General features: G+C 37.3%; 1 protein-coding gene across 9 annotated transcripts in view; it reads left to right on the forward strand.

Annotated features, from left to right (window-relative positions):
* Positions 1 to 15,119, forward strand: part of PAM (peptidylglycine alpha-amidating monooxygenase) — a gene marked incomplete at its 3' end in the record, with an annotated part of 185,585 nt that overhangs the window by 153,155 nt on the left and 17,311 nt on the right. For all 9 annotated transcript variants that reach the window (XM_084234220.1, XM_084234221.1, XM_084234222.1 and 6 more), the window contains 5 exons: positions 1,650 to 1,766; positions 3,080 to 3,152; positions 4,754 to 4,964; positions 5,391 to 5,591; positions 7,465 to 7,580. In XM_084234220.1, the coding sequence (XP_084090346.1) occupies positions 1,650 to 1,766; positions 3,080 to 3,152; positions 4,754 to 4,964; positions 5,391 to 5,591; positions 7,465 to 7,580 (718 nt within the window). The remainder of the gene's footprint in view (positions 1 to 1,649; positions 1,767 to 3,079; positions 3,153 to 4,753; positions 4,965 to 5,390; positions 5,592 to 7,464; positions 7,581 to 15,119) is intronic.

Here is a 15,119-nt window from a genome sequence, read left to right on the forward strand (position 1 = left end):
TTTCAGCCATAGGACAAAGCCTTTGGTATTTCATAGTTGTAAGAAAGATTAGCTCCATGTTTACCCCTTACTACTCTCCCTTGTTTAATAATATTGGTATTTTCTTACATCGGTTCTAATAAAATTTCATATTTCAACTTAATAATCATCCCATGAATATATTTTGAAATCTTTTAAGTGATATTTCTTCTATTTCAAAAATGTATGTATTTTTTGTTGTTGATACTGCTGTGTGGTTTTAACTACACAAAATAGCATATAAAAATAGTATTACTTACATTTTAGTATGACAGAGCCAAATCAATAATTTGTGTTCAATTGAATGCATCATTAATAAGAACAACTCCGAGACCTATCATTATTTTATTGTTATCAGGAAAAATATACCCAAAAGATTCTGTCAGGAAGCTCAAGTAATTGTGTTAGATATATTTTTAATGGCAGGAGAATATAATTTTGAAATTTTGTTCTCCTTCTGAAACTCTACATCAGTTCCATAAAAATGTCAACCAACTAATCATAGGTGCATGACAGATTTGAATAGTCTGTCAGCTTTCCAAATTGCAAATATATTGCCATAAATATTTAATGTTATTCAGATTCTTATTTTACTTATACATTTGAACGACACCATATTAACGTTTTTTTTTTTTCCACAGCCTTGTCTGAGTTTGTAAAGGAAATTCGATTTTACAGAACTAGTCATTGATCATACATTGAATTCATCTGGCTATATCTTATACACATGTGGCTCAAATATGTGCTGATCTAGTCCTTTGTTTTTGAAAATATAAGTTGGTCTCTTGGTCTTTTATATATTTACCTCTCTGTCACCTAAGCTTTAATGAGAAGAATTTATTTTTGTCCTTTAACCCAAATAAATTCCTAAACAAAAATTGAAATAAGTACCATATCTGTGGTAATTCTGAATGTAAAGAAATACATTACTAACAATTTAAATAGCAATATAAATGGGGAATATAAATACTGGTAAGCATATGTTTATAATATTTTATAATAATCTGGAATCAAAACAATGTCATAGCTATTTTAGTTTTTAAATTGTTACATAGTTGTTCATTTTGTATTTATAGAAAAGCTGGTTTTATGTTTCTAAGCATATTTTTGTTTCAAGAATTGTGTATTTTTGAAATATTTTGAACATTCTGTCCTATATCCTAATAATATGTATTTTTGTGCTATACATATGGCAAGTTCAATAATAAACGCATTTTATAACACTACTCCTCCTGATATCATTTAAATTTGGCATTTTTTTGTAGTTTGAAAGGAACTATTGAATTAAAATATTTTGAGCAGCTTTCTAGAAAAAAAAGTTAGTGTTTTTCAAACTCTCATGAAAACATAAATCACCAGGGATCTTGTGGAAGCTCAGATGCAGATTCTGCAGGACCTGCATGGCCCAGCTCTGCCCATGCTGTGCTCTGCCGGAACTCTGTTCTACAGGCTCCAGAGTTATGTAATTCCGGATATGCAGCGTGAAGGACAAAGAGTGAGATCAAACACACCTGAGCTCTTCTCTAGATTCTATATATAGACTCGCAAGTGAAGGGGCTGCATTTCTCAAGTTTGTTGACATTACTCTTTAGCTTATTTCCATTCTAATGCATTTTTTTTTTAATATTTAGCTCTTTTGATAGCAAGTTTGTTTACCAGCAGAGAGGACTCGGACCAATAGAAGAAGACACTATTCTTGTCATAGATCCAAATAATGCTGCAGTTCTCCACTCCAGTGGAAAAAATCTGTGAGTTTAATTCTGTATGTTTTTCTTAAGGCTTGTACTGTGATATATTGGATACAAAGTATATTACTGGGTCTGGTCTTGGAAAGAGTGTGTTGTACTGGGGTGGTGAGAAAGCACAGCTCAGGAAAGCAGGAGGCTAATTGAGCCATCCCATCTTTCATTTTCTAAATAGGAGTTTCTAAATCCTGACTGAGTATTAGAATCACATGGGAAGCTTCAACAATTAGATCCAAATTTAGTCTGGGATGGGGCCCACACATTATAAACCTACCTTTCGAGCTCCCCCAGTGATTCTAATAGTCATTCAAGCTTGAAAGCCATTGATACACATAACTAATGACATGAGTTGCTGGTCAGTTAAATCTAAAAATTAAAAAATAAATAAATTCTTCAGCCAAAAAGTTTCATAACTAGGCTCATCAAATAGTCACCATTAAGAAAAAGTCTTCTCTTGTCCCATCTCAAAATGAAGACTAAACAAATGTCATTTCAGCTTTCATTAGCGTGCAAAGGTAATTTGGCTTTGAAAGCACTCATTATTTGGTCTTATTCCTAGATGGCATTTGGCAGCCAAAAAAAAGTTGGCTGATATTCTTGGTCATTGAAAGAAATGGGCAGCTGCTTGCAGAGTGTCCTCAACCATTTTAACCTGGCAGCTCTAGAGCTCTACCCCACTCCATCTGTTTAGGAACAGGAGAGCCAGCTCTTTTGAAAGGCAGGGAGCTATCTGTTTTGAATGCAGCTACTTATGGAAATGGTAATAATTAGATTTTTTTAATGGGAATCTACAATAGTGGTTCAGGGGCCAAATCCTAACACCAACTCCACCACTCAGTGTGTTTGAACGTGTCTCTTCAGTACTCTATCATTCTTATTCCAGAAAGGAACTAAAGCAGACAGAGAAACTGCTGTTTAGTTAACTTGGCCTACAGTAGGGTGTCTAGGTCAAAAACAAAGCATAACCCTCATCTTCAGTCTCTAAGACAGAAATCTGGTCCAGTTAATTAGTCAAGATCCGGGTATCACAGTGTTGGCTCATGAAGAAAATCTGTGGTGCCAACACCCTGCTAGGATTTGTAATGTGTATGTAGTGTACATTTATAGATTTAAATGACTGACTACCACTTGAGAAGTGTCGGAGGAAGCCTCTATTATAATAACATTTTCATTTAACATTTCATTTTGGTCTTTTTTATAGTAATGCAGGTTTACATTTATCGATTTATATTGCATTGCAGGCAAATTAGCAGAAAATCCTCACCTATATGCTTTGGAAAGCACTATATAATTAAGACAATTGTTTTATTTTGCAGGTTTTACTTGCCACATGGCTTGAGTATAGATAAAGATGGAAATTATTGGGTCACAGACGTTGCTCTCCACCAGGTAATCTTCCATTTGCAGCTATTCAGATAGAAGCAACAGAGTTATATTTTCAAAATGCTCTGTTGTCTAAGCCCTTTTTTTTTGTGACCCAGTAAGTTTATAATGAGAAAATGGAGCAGACACATCTGCAATTTTTCTTTTAGAACTCACTGCCAGAAAAAGCTAATATGTAAAGGATCAAGTCACCTTGTCAGAGGGCCCACAGGAATGTTAGGACCAAGGTGAAGCTTCACTGTAACAACTCTGTGGGCCCCCAACCTCCCTTTTAGTTTTTTAGTTTTTCTTATTTGCTTAGTTCTGTCTTCCATCCCCAGGTCCTACTTCTATTTTATCACTTGTGTTTTATGTTTTCTATCCTAAGATATGTCAGTCTTTTCTAATAAGTGAAAACACCAAATTTTTGTCTCTTTTAAAGACAGTATATTTAGGTAAGTTCACATGATGAATAGGTGGCAAAGAACTAGAAAAACCACTAGAACTCAGAAGGCAGAGTTATAGGTGTCTTCAAAGCATCATCTCAGTAACATTTATTGTTTATGTTTTATCTGGAGGTCATTGTACTGTTGTTTTTTATATAAGAATTTGTATTTTAGTCATTTTATTCATTATCATAGAAGAGCTGGAGTGTAGGCCAGAGGTACGGGGGGTGAGAGGATTCACCAGAGACAGAGTGGAGAGCAGAACAGATGGATCTACTGAAATACAGTGCTGAGGGGATCAGTGGGTGAGACAGGAAAGGTCTGCAGTGCCATGTGGGTCAGCTCCCTGGCTGGGGATCAAACTCAAGCCTTAGCAGTGAAAGCACTCAGGCTTAACCCCTGTGCCACCAGGGAGGCCTTCATTGTGCTGTTAAAGGAAAATCAAAAGGAAGTCGAGAGAGAGGGAAACATAACATCCACATAGTAGTCTCCATTCACCACTAATGAACTGGATGAACCTGAGAAAATCACTTAATTTCTATAGGTCTCAGTTTTCAAAGTGTTACGGAGCAGCCCCAGTATAAAACAGGTTGCCTGGCTGTGGGTCCTCACCCGTGCACTTAAAAGGGACTTATTAATACTCCATTACAGGCACACACAAAAGGTTAATAAAAGGTTTATTTACAAGGGAAAGGGAAATGAGGAAATGTACAACTCAGGGAGAAAATAGGGAAATAAATTGTTAAATGCGTCCTACCCAATCCGCTGACCAGAAAACCCAATGGCACTCTGCGAGCTGGCCGAGAGCCAAGAGCTGGCCGAGAGCCAAAAGAGAGCCCCCCAAGGCCCACGTGTCTGGTTTTATACCAAACCTGGCTGCTTAACTCCACCCTGAGGTTCCAGCAACCTTCCCTTTGGTGGTGATGGGATTTGTCTCTCCCAATGTCCTGATGGCTTTGGTCTGGAGTGGCGGTGGAGTCCACAAAGCCTGTATGAAATTAGCTTAGGACATCCTTTTCCCCCTAACAATAGCAAAGAATCATAGCAAGTGATTTCTAAAGTCCCAACCAACCCGATCTAAAAACTGTCTTCTTTTAAATGAGTCTCAGGGAGTTTAATCATGTAAATATGTCAGCAATAACAATGCCAAATGGGTAAGGCTTTTGCTTCTTTTCTAAAAAGGTATTCAAGCTGGATCCAAACAGCCAAGAAGGCCCTCTGTTAATCCTGGGAAGGAGCATGCAGCCAGGCAGTGACCAGTATCACTTCTGTCAACCCACGGATGTGGCTGTGGACCCAGACACCGGAGCCATCTATGTGGCAGATGGTTACTGCAACAGTAGGATTGTGCAGTTTTCACCAAGTGGAATGTTCATTACACAGTGGGGAGAAGGTACTCAGTAAGATTCTGAATCTCTAGTTGTAATTCTTAAACAATATTACCAGGAACCACCTTTCACATTCTTGAGGATACTAATGTCTTGAGGATACTAATGTGACAATGTACACTAGGCCTCTGCATCCAGCTGACTTGTTCACATGCATGCACACTCCTGCACTCACTCCTCAAAGAAGAGGAAGAGAATGCTTCTACCAAATACTTTTGTTCAAGTAGGGAGGTAGAAAATCTGTGATGTGTCTGTGGGTAGGAACTATTATGGAATAAACTTATCAGCAACTTTACCTTATCTTCTCCCTTCTCCCTAGTTCCTTATATGTAAGGATTTACTATCATCAATTTGGAAAATTAGAAAGGTTTAGAGTCTGACTTTGGAGGATTTTGCAAGCTGTAGAGCTAAAGTGGTTCCTTGCTTTGCAGCGTCTTCCGGGAGCAGTCCTGAGCCAGGCCAGTTTCACGTTCCTCACAGCTTAGCCCTCGTGCCTCATTTGGACCTACTATGTGTGGCAGACAGGGAAAATGGTCGGATCCAGTGTTTTAATACTGACACCAAAGAATTCACGCGAGAGATTAAGCATACATCATTTGGAAGAAATGTATTTGCAATTTCATATGCATCAGGTATTTCATCTTAATTTATTTTTGTTTTCTCATATATATCCTTAAGAAATATTTGTCTTTTTACATCTTTTTTCTTATTGAGAGATTTTATGTGCCTTATTTCTCAGATTTTCAAATCATTTAAAATTGTTAGTACATTTTAAATCATTTTAAAACCAAGACCCACTGTTGCTTACATGGAAATAATGAAGAACTCAGATGATTTAACAGCTGTTTGTAATGGGTTAAAAAGTTGTTCCCAACATTGATTTTTACTTTTCCTGAATTATGATCATCTGTTCTAGTTATTAAGTGATTAATATTATGGCCTCACATGTCATCAACAGATGGTGTCTATCTTGTAAATTCAAATCCAAATACTTCTGTATCACATTTTTTTTTTAAAGTGATGGGAAAGTTTTTTAAAAAGTAAATATGTGAAGTGAGAGAGGCTTATATCTAAATGCCAGGAGGAATGACCCATACAGTCTGGATTTTTCCCCTCATTTTCAAAATAGAGTTCCTTAAAATAAGAAATATAATGTAAACTTTTAAATCTATTTTACAATATAGCTTAGCCTAGGATTTTAAAAATATGAGTGATGAACAACTGAAGATAATTTAAATGTATATATGATTTTTGTAATATATTTATAATATATTTTATTAAAGTTGCATGGGCTATTATTTTCCCAAGAAGCCTATAATTTATTTAGGACATGAAATAAAGGGACTTAGGTGACTGGGTAAGAAGTAAGTTTGCCTTACCCAAGGAATAGGTAATAAAGTAATTCAAGACTCTCACTAATGTCAATGAAAGATAAATTCTTGTGTTGTTTTTACCACCTACTTAAAGGATAAATTTGGCAAGACCACTTACTTAATAAAGAGAGTGATCAAGTTATAGCAAACAAAAATAAATATGAGGAGGAAAAAAACATTCAGAGATGAAAGGAAATCTAGTTAAAAACAGAATCTAAACAAAAAACAAAGTATATTGTAACTGGAATTCTCTCTGCAATACTGCACAATGGTAATTGATGTTGATAGTTTTTTTCCCTTACTACGATATTACTATGAACCCTATGCTGAAGTCCTTAAAGAATGATAAAAATATCTTCCAACACTGGTTTAGTGCTGTGTAGATTTTATTGTGCATTAATTCTTTGAAAACATGATATTTAATCATCTAAAGTGTTTAAACAAAAATCGGTTCTATTTTTTTTTTTTTGGTAAACACTATATATTAAGAATATAATTTTATTACAAAGAGTATTCATATAAAATTAAAGAAATTGCTACAAAAATATATTCTAATATTTTAATTAGGAAAAATGTCTGATGATCTTAAATATGCATCTCACATTTTCAAACTTAAATTTGTTAATATCAGATCAGTCTTCTGTTTATACTGTGATTTCACAGTAACTTCATAGTACTATAAGTTTACTTTTTCCAATTTTGCTTTTCCTTATAACTATAGCAGATATTAACATTTTTAAAAGCATTGATACCCTTAAATGATTGGTTTAAATAAACTTCTCAATACCTACTTAGGGTACTTGTGGTATAGCTATAGCTATATCTCTCTATATCTACACATATACTTATATAATCTGTACTTACACCTAAACCTATACTTATGTCATCTAAACCTATCTCTATCCAATTTCTATATATCTGTGGTTTCTACTGACTTCTTAAATGGAACAAGGAGGTTAATCCCCTAACCTGTTTGCCCTGATTTTATTGCTCAGGAATAAATATCTTCTAAGTATTTTATTTTCTATTTTTGTTACCAAATTGCCTTCTCTATATTGTTTGTGTAATACACATGTATTGTATTTGGATACATCCATATCTTAAAGAAAGGTTAACTGAATATGTTGTCCAGGTTTGCTCTTTGCGGTGAATGGGAAGCCTTACTTTGGGGATCAACAGCCTGTACAAGGATTTGTGATGAACTTTTCCAATGGGGAAATTATAGATGTCTTCAAGCCAGTGCGCAAGGTATGCACATTTATTGCGTAGGATTCAGTTTTCATGAGAAAAATTGAAATACAAATCTTGGCATCCAATATGCATTTGCATACTATTTTAAAAAACTACCATGATACATGAAATTTCTCAGCTAGGTTGATGGGAGTGTTCTATTACTGGATCAAATTTTTCAGATGCAAATTAATATTTATGCAGTTCTAAAATTCTTACTCGGCTTTGTATATGCTGACAAGTTTAAATTCACTGTAGTTAGCATACCAAAAGAAAGAAAAAATTTTTTTCATAGGCTCGTCCAAGTAGACAAGCCACCACAGTATGTGAAACTAGACATTTGCAGTTCTCTGAGATCCTGCAGAAATCTTGTTTGCTTGTTTGATGCTATGACTACGCTCAGCAACAAGACTTAAAAATAGCCCTTCGCGGAATTTATTCATGTCCTAAGACTTATTTTGATAAGAGACTACAGGCTGGTTTGGGCTTCATAAATGGTTTACAACTGTTTAGTCTAACAGTGCTTTTTCCAAATACAGTGGCTGTATTCAGTGCACCCATATCCCTCTGTTGCCTTGATTTACTTTCTCTGCATTATGATTGCCAGGGTGTCCATTATGTTCACATTTTGCCTGAATGTATTTGGGGTTCATCCATTTTAGAAAGTTCAACTAGTTAAAATGTTGCAAATAAGAGATTTCTGAAACATATTAAGTTTATTGACTTGGATTAATATGGTATAATAATAATATACTAATATAATAAGCTGCTGGATAAGGCCTATCTCTGCACTCATAACTCTTATACTATTCTTTAAGATAACATTTGCTATATTAAAAAATAAGTTCAAAATGCCTAATTAAGGCCTCCCCTGGTGGCGCAGTGGTTGAGCGCTGGGCTGTGAAGCTGCCCACAGCCTCTGCAGTGCGGGTTTGATCCCCGGCTACCGGTGAGGGTCCCACACGGTGTGCAGACCTCTCCTGCCTGGCCCGCTGCTCCCCTCAGCAGTTTACTTCATCAGTCTGCCTGTTCTGTTCCCTGCTCTGGCTCTGGTGAATTCTCTCACCCTCCCGCGCTTCTGACTGTACCCAGTGCTTGTATAAATAAATCTTTAAAAAAAAAAAAAGCCTAAATATTTTTTTAAAATTTCCATTAGAATACTAATTATTAGCTATTAGAGAGCCAGGGATTTATCAGAATTCATGCAAGAGATATTTATTAAGTTTCTGCTCAGTGTCAGCATTGGACTGTTCACAGAAGCATTTCACCTGAAAATATTTCACCTGAAAAATCACAGTAGCTCAGAAAGAAAATTCATTACAGAATTTTTTTCAGAAAGAAATTCATTATATTGATCATATGTAATTTACTTCAATGGGGCTTCAGATCCTTATTGATTATCTATTGATTTTTCCCTTTGAATTAACTTCTTCCTATCTATTAATAAAGTGAGAAGGTCTTCATTTTATATTAGAACAGTATTTGCCTTGATTGTTCTTTAGTGATAATGTATCATATCCACCAGGGTATTAACTTTTTTTTTTTTTTTTTTTTTTTTATAAATTTTATTGTTATATTCCCCATACAATTGCAGCCCCCCATTCTGACCCCAATCCCTCCCCTCCCGCCCCCGCCCCCCTAAAAGTGTCTCTGGTTCATAGTTTTTTGTTGATTTTGATTTTCACTTTCTTATAGTTATTCATTTTCCTGGTCCCTTATTTAAGTTTTCTAGATTCCTGCTATGAGTGAGACCATCCGGTATTTTTCTTTTTCTTTTTGGCTTATTTCGCTGAGCATGATCCCTTCCAGCGCCATCCATGTTGCTGCAAATTGCATGTGTTTATCTTTTTTGAATGCTGAGTAATATTCCATGGTATATATGTACCACATCTTCTTGATCCAGTCATCTATTTTTGGGCATTTGGGTTGTTTCCAAAGCTTAGCTATTGTAAACAGTGCTGCTATAAACATAGGGGTGCAGGTGTTCTTTGGAATTGATGTTTCTGTGTCCTTTGGGTAAATACCTAGGAGTGGAATTGCTGGGTCATATGGAAGCTCTATGTTTAGTAGGTCCAGAAATCTCCACACAGCTTTCCACAGTGGTTGGACCAGTTTGCACTCCCACCAACAGTGCAGAAGAGTTCCTTTTTCTCCACACCCTCGCCAACATTTGTTGTTGCTAGTTTTTTTAATATGTGCCATTCTCACTGGTGTAAGATGGTATCTCATGGTAGTTTTGATTTGCATTTCCCTGATGACAAGTGATGTTGAACATTTTTTCATATGCCTGTTGGCCATTTGCATTTCCTCTTCAGAGAAGTTTCTTTTAAGCTCTTCTGCCCATTTTTTGACTGGATTATTTTCTTTGTTGTTGTTGAGACTCATCAGCTCTTTGCAGATTTTTGTGATCAGTCCTTTATCATTAGTGTTGGGTGCAAAAATGTTCTCCCAGTTGGTGGGGTTTCTCTTTGTTTTTGTTATTGTCTCTTTTGCTGTGCAAAAGCTCTTTAATTTGATATAGTCCCAGCTGTTTATCTTTGCCTTCACTATCACAGCTTTGGGTGATGTGTCTGTAAAGATGTCTTTGATGTGCAAATCACGTAGTGTTTCGCCTATATTTCCTTCTATATATTTTATGGTTTCAGGTCTTATGTCTAGTTCTTTAATCCATTTTGAGTTGATTTTTGTGTATGGTGTGAGGTGGTGGTCAAGCTTCATTCTTTTGCATGTAGCGACCCAGTTTTCCCAGCACCATTTATTGAACAAACTTTCTTTGCTCCAATGCATAGTCTTTGCTCCTTTGTCAAAGATTAGTTGACCATAAACCTGTGGGTTTATTTCTGGATTTTCTATTCGATTCCATTGGTCTGTATGTCTGTTCTTGTTCCAATACCATGCGGTTTTGATGATTATGGCTTTGTAGTATAGTTTGAAGTCTGGGAGTCTGATGCCTCCATTCCCTTCTTTTTTTTTCAGGAGAGCTTTGGCTATTCGGGGTTTTTTGTGATTCCATATGAATTTCATCAATAATTGTTCTATTTCTTTGAAGAATGACATTGAAATTTTGATTGGAATAGCATTGAATCTGTATATTGCTTTTGGAAGGATGGCCATTTTAATAATGTTTATTCTTCCAATCCATGAGCAGGGGATGTCTCTCCATTTCTTTGTGTCTTCTTCTATTTCTTTTAACAGTGTTTTATAGTTTTCTTTGTATAGGTCCTTTACCTCTTTTGTTAGATTTATTCCCAAATATTTGATTTTTTTTGTTTCAATAACAAAAGGGATGGTCTTTTTGATTTCTTCTTCTTCAGATTTATTGTTTGTGTATAGGAAGGCTACTGACTTTTGCGTGTTGATTTTGTATCCTGCCACTTTACTGAACTGATTGATGAGTTGAATTAGCTTTTCTGTGGAGTTTTTGGGGTTCTCTATGTATAATATCATATCGTCTGCAAATAGTGATAGTTTGACTTCTTCTTTTCCTATTTGGATTCCTTGGATGTCTTTCTCTTGTCTTATTGCACTGGCTAGGACTTCCAGTATTATATTGAAAAGCAATGGTGAGAGTGGACATCCTTGTCTTGTTCCAGATCTTAATGGAATTGCTTTCAGCTTTTCACCATTGAGAATAATACTGGCTGTTGGCTTGTCATAGATGGCCTTTATGATGTTGAGGTATGTTCCTTGTATCCCAAGAATTTCAAGGGCTTTTATCATGAATGGGTGTTGCACTTTGTCGAAAGCTTTCTCAGCATCTATTGATATTATCATATGGTTTTTATATTTCTTTTTGTTGATGTGTTGGATAACGTTGATTGATTTTCGGATGTTAAACCATCCTTGTGCCCCTGGAATGAATCCAACTTGGTCGTGGTGAATTATCTTATGGATACATTGTTGGATTCTGATAGCTAAAATTTTATTGAGGATTTTTGCATCAGTGTTCATTAGGGAGATTGGCCTGTAGTTTTCCTTTTTTGTGTTGTCCTTGTTCGGTTTTGGTATTAGTGTAATGTTGGCTTCATAGAACGTGTTTGGTATTGTCCCTTCCTTCTCAATTTTTTGGAAGAGTTTGTGAAGGATAGGCACTAATTCGTCTCTGAATGTTTGGTAGAATTCATTTGTAAATCCATCAGGTCCTGGGCTTTTGTTTTTGGGGAGGTTTTTGATTACCATTTCAATTTCGCTAATTGTAATTGGTCTGTTTAGGTGTTCTATTTCTTCTTTATCTAGCTTTGGGTGATTGTAGAGTTGTAGGAATTTGTCCATCTCCTCTAGATTGTTAAACTTGTTTCCATATAACTGTTCATAGTAGTTACTGATTATTCTTTTGATTTCTGCTGTGTCCGTTGTGATTTCTCCTCTTTCATTGATGATCCTGTTTATTTGTGCTTTCTCCCTTTTTTCCTTTGTGAGCCTGGCTAGGGGTTTGTCTATTTTATTGATTTTTTCAAAGAACCAGCTCTTGGTTTCATTGATCTTTTGGATTGTTTTTTTAGTTTCAATTTCATTTATTTCTGCTTTGGTTTTTATTATTTCTTTTCTTCTACTGGTTTTGGGGTTTTTTTGTTGTTCTTTTTCTAGATCTTTGAGCTTCGAGATTAGGTTGTTTCTTTGCGTTCTTTCTTGTTTCTTGATGTGAGCTTCTATTGCTATATATTTTCCTCTTATTACTGCTTTTGCTGCATCCCATACATTTAGGATATTGGTGTCCTCCTTGTCGTTCAATTCAAAAAATTTTTTAATTTCTTCTTTGATCTCCTCATTAGTCCAATGGTCTTCCAGTAGTGTGGTTTTTAATCTCCATGAGGTAGGAAAGTTCCTTGCCTTCTTTTTATGGTTTATTTCTAGTTTGATGCCTTCATGGTCAGAAAAGATGGTTGATATGATTTCAATCTTGGTGTATCTGTTGATGTTTGTCTTGTGCCCCAGTATGTGATCGATCCTGGAGAATGATCCGTGTGCGCTTGAGAAAAATGTGTACTCCATTTTTTTGGGGTTTAGTGTTCTATAGATGTCTGTTAAGCCCAATTGCTCTAGGTCTTTATTTAGAGCTTTGGTTTCTTTACTTATTTTTTGTCTTGTTGATCTATCCATTGTTGATAGTGGTGTGTTGAAGTCTCCCACTACATATGTGTTTTCTCTGATGTCTGTTTTCAGAGAGGACAACAGTTGTCTGATATATTTTGGTGCTCCTTCGTTTGGTGAGTATATGTTAATGAGTGTTATTTCTTCTTGAAGTATTGTCCCCTTGATCATAATGTAGTGACCATTGGGGTCTCTTTTTATCTTTTTGAGTTTGAAATCTGTTTTATCTGATATAAGTATAGCTGTTCCTGCTTTCTTTTTTGGTCCATTTGCTTGTAGGATTGTTTTCCATCCTTTAACTTTGAGCCTATTTTTATCTTTTGTAGCTAAATGTGTTTCCTGGAGACAGCAAAAGGTTGGGTTTTGTTTCTTAATCCAGGCTGCAACTCTGTGTCTTTTTATTGAAGAGTTTAGTCCATTTACATTTAGAGTTAATATTGATATGTTAACATCTGTATTTGCCATTGTGTTTGTCTTTCCTTTGATTTTATTTATTTATTCTTTTAATAACTTTTTTTTTTTTTTGGCCTTCTTTCATTGTTATTCGTCGCTCTGAGGTTCTGGCTTTAGGACTCCTTGTAGTATTTTTTGGAGTGGGGGTTTAGTTGCAATGAAATTCCGGAGTTTCTGTTTGTCTGGGAAGGTCCATATTCTTTCTTCAAAGAGGAAGGAGAGCTTTGTGGGATAGAGTATTCTTGGTTGGCATCTGTTTTCTTGGAGTCTGTTGACTATGTCCCTCCACTCTCTCCTTGCCCGTAGTGTTTCTTCGGAGAAGTCTGATGTCAGCCTGATTGGTTTTCCTTTGAATGTTATCTGTTTCTTCCCTCTTGCCAGCTTCATTATTTTTTCCTTGTCCTGGATTCTTGGGAGCTTTACTATTATGTGTCTTGCTGTATTTTTCCTTTCGTCGTGGAAGTTTGGTGTTCTTCTTGCTTCTTGTATATCAATTTTCAGCTCCTTCTTCACATTTGGGAAGTTCTCTTCAATTATCTCTTTGAATATTTTCTCTGTTCCTACATCTCTCTCCTCTCCTTCTGGTATTCCTATAACTCTTATATTTCCTTTCCTCATGGAGTCAGATAGTTCCCGAAGTCTTTCTTCGTTCTTTTTCCTTCGTACTTCTCTTTCCTTTTCTGTTTTGGTTCTTTTTGTTTCTGTGTCTTCAAGATTACTTATTCGTTCTTCCATTTCATCTATTCTGCTTTCATTGCTTTTCCCAGAATTCTTTAGTTCTTCCATTAATTCTTTGATCTCCTGCATTTCTTTTACTTCCCTCTTTAGGGACTCAATTTCTTTCTTCTGACCATTGTTTTCCCTCTCTAGGGACTCAATTGCATTCTTCTGATCGTTGATTATTTTTCCCTTATCATTGTTTTCCTTTATGACTTCTGTCAGTTTTTTAATCACGGCAATTTTAAATTCTCTTTCTGGAAGGCTCAGAAATTCTTCCAAGTTATTGTCGTTGCAATCTGGGGGCTGGCTTTCTTTTTGTGGTGTGCTTTTTCTCTGGAGAGTTGCTAGGTTGCGTGTGGTTCTTCTCCTCCCTACTGTCTGTTTTCTAATTTGCCGTATGCGTTGGGACACTGTGTTGTTGGGACTTGCCGGCATCTTGGGTGGGCTTCTCTGTTCCCCTCTGGTTCTTCCAGGAGTCATCTGTCAGTTTCAAGCAGCCTTTACTGGAGAAAGGTCCCTGTTCTAAAATGCCGATGTGGGGACACACTCCCCTGTGCACCTGGTCTGCCCCGGCGGTGGGTTCCTGCTTCCCTCTGGGCTTGGACTGCAGGCCAGAGGGGGTCTGGCGTGGGCGAACTTCCCCCGCTCACCTCTGGCTCCTGAGGAAGCCTTCTGCAGGTAGTCTTTACTGAAGAAATGTCCCTGTTCTAAAATGGTGATGTGGGACACACTCCCTGCGCTTCTGGTCTCAGGCACACTCTTCTGCGCGCCTGGTCTGCCCCGGCTGTGGGTGCTCGCTCTCCCTGTGGGCTCAGACTACTTGTTCAGAAGGGGCCCGGTGTGGGCTAACTCCCCAGCTGGCCACTAGCTCCTTCAGTAGCCTGTGCTGGGGTCAAGTCGCTAGGTGGCACCAGAGATCTCTCCTAGAGCCCTTGGGGAGCTGATTTTCCACCCCGTGGGACAGGGAGCAGAGCGGGGATGGTAGGGTACACCTCAACAGCTTTGGGGTGCTGTGTCTGCCTTGTGCCCCACCGTCGTGGGGAACCCACGCCCCTAATTTCGTGCCCCGGGTCTCAGTTCCAAAGCCCTCAGTTCCAGGACGCGGGCTGTAGCCCAGATCAGTGGCGCGGGAATGGCGCCTTTTGAATCCCGCTCCCCTGCCTGGGCGCCTTGTTCCTGCTCACTCAGGGAGGGCCTCGCCCAGGTCTCAGTTCCAAAGCCCTCAGTTCCAGGACGCGGGCTGTAGTCCAGATCAGTGGCGCGGGAATGGCGCCTTTTGAATCCCGCTCCCCT

Source organism: Talpa europaea, assembly GCF_964194135.1.
Source record: "Talpa europaea genome assembly, chromosome: 5".
Taxonomy (NCBI): Eukaryota; Metazoa; Chordata; class Mammalia; order Eulipotyphla; family Talpidae; genus Talpa; species Talpa europaea.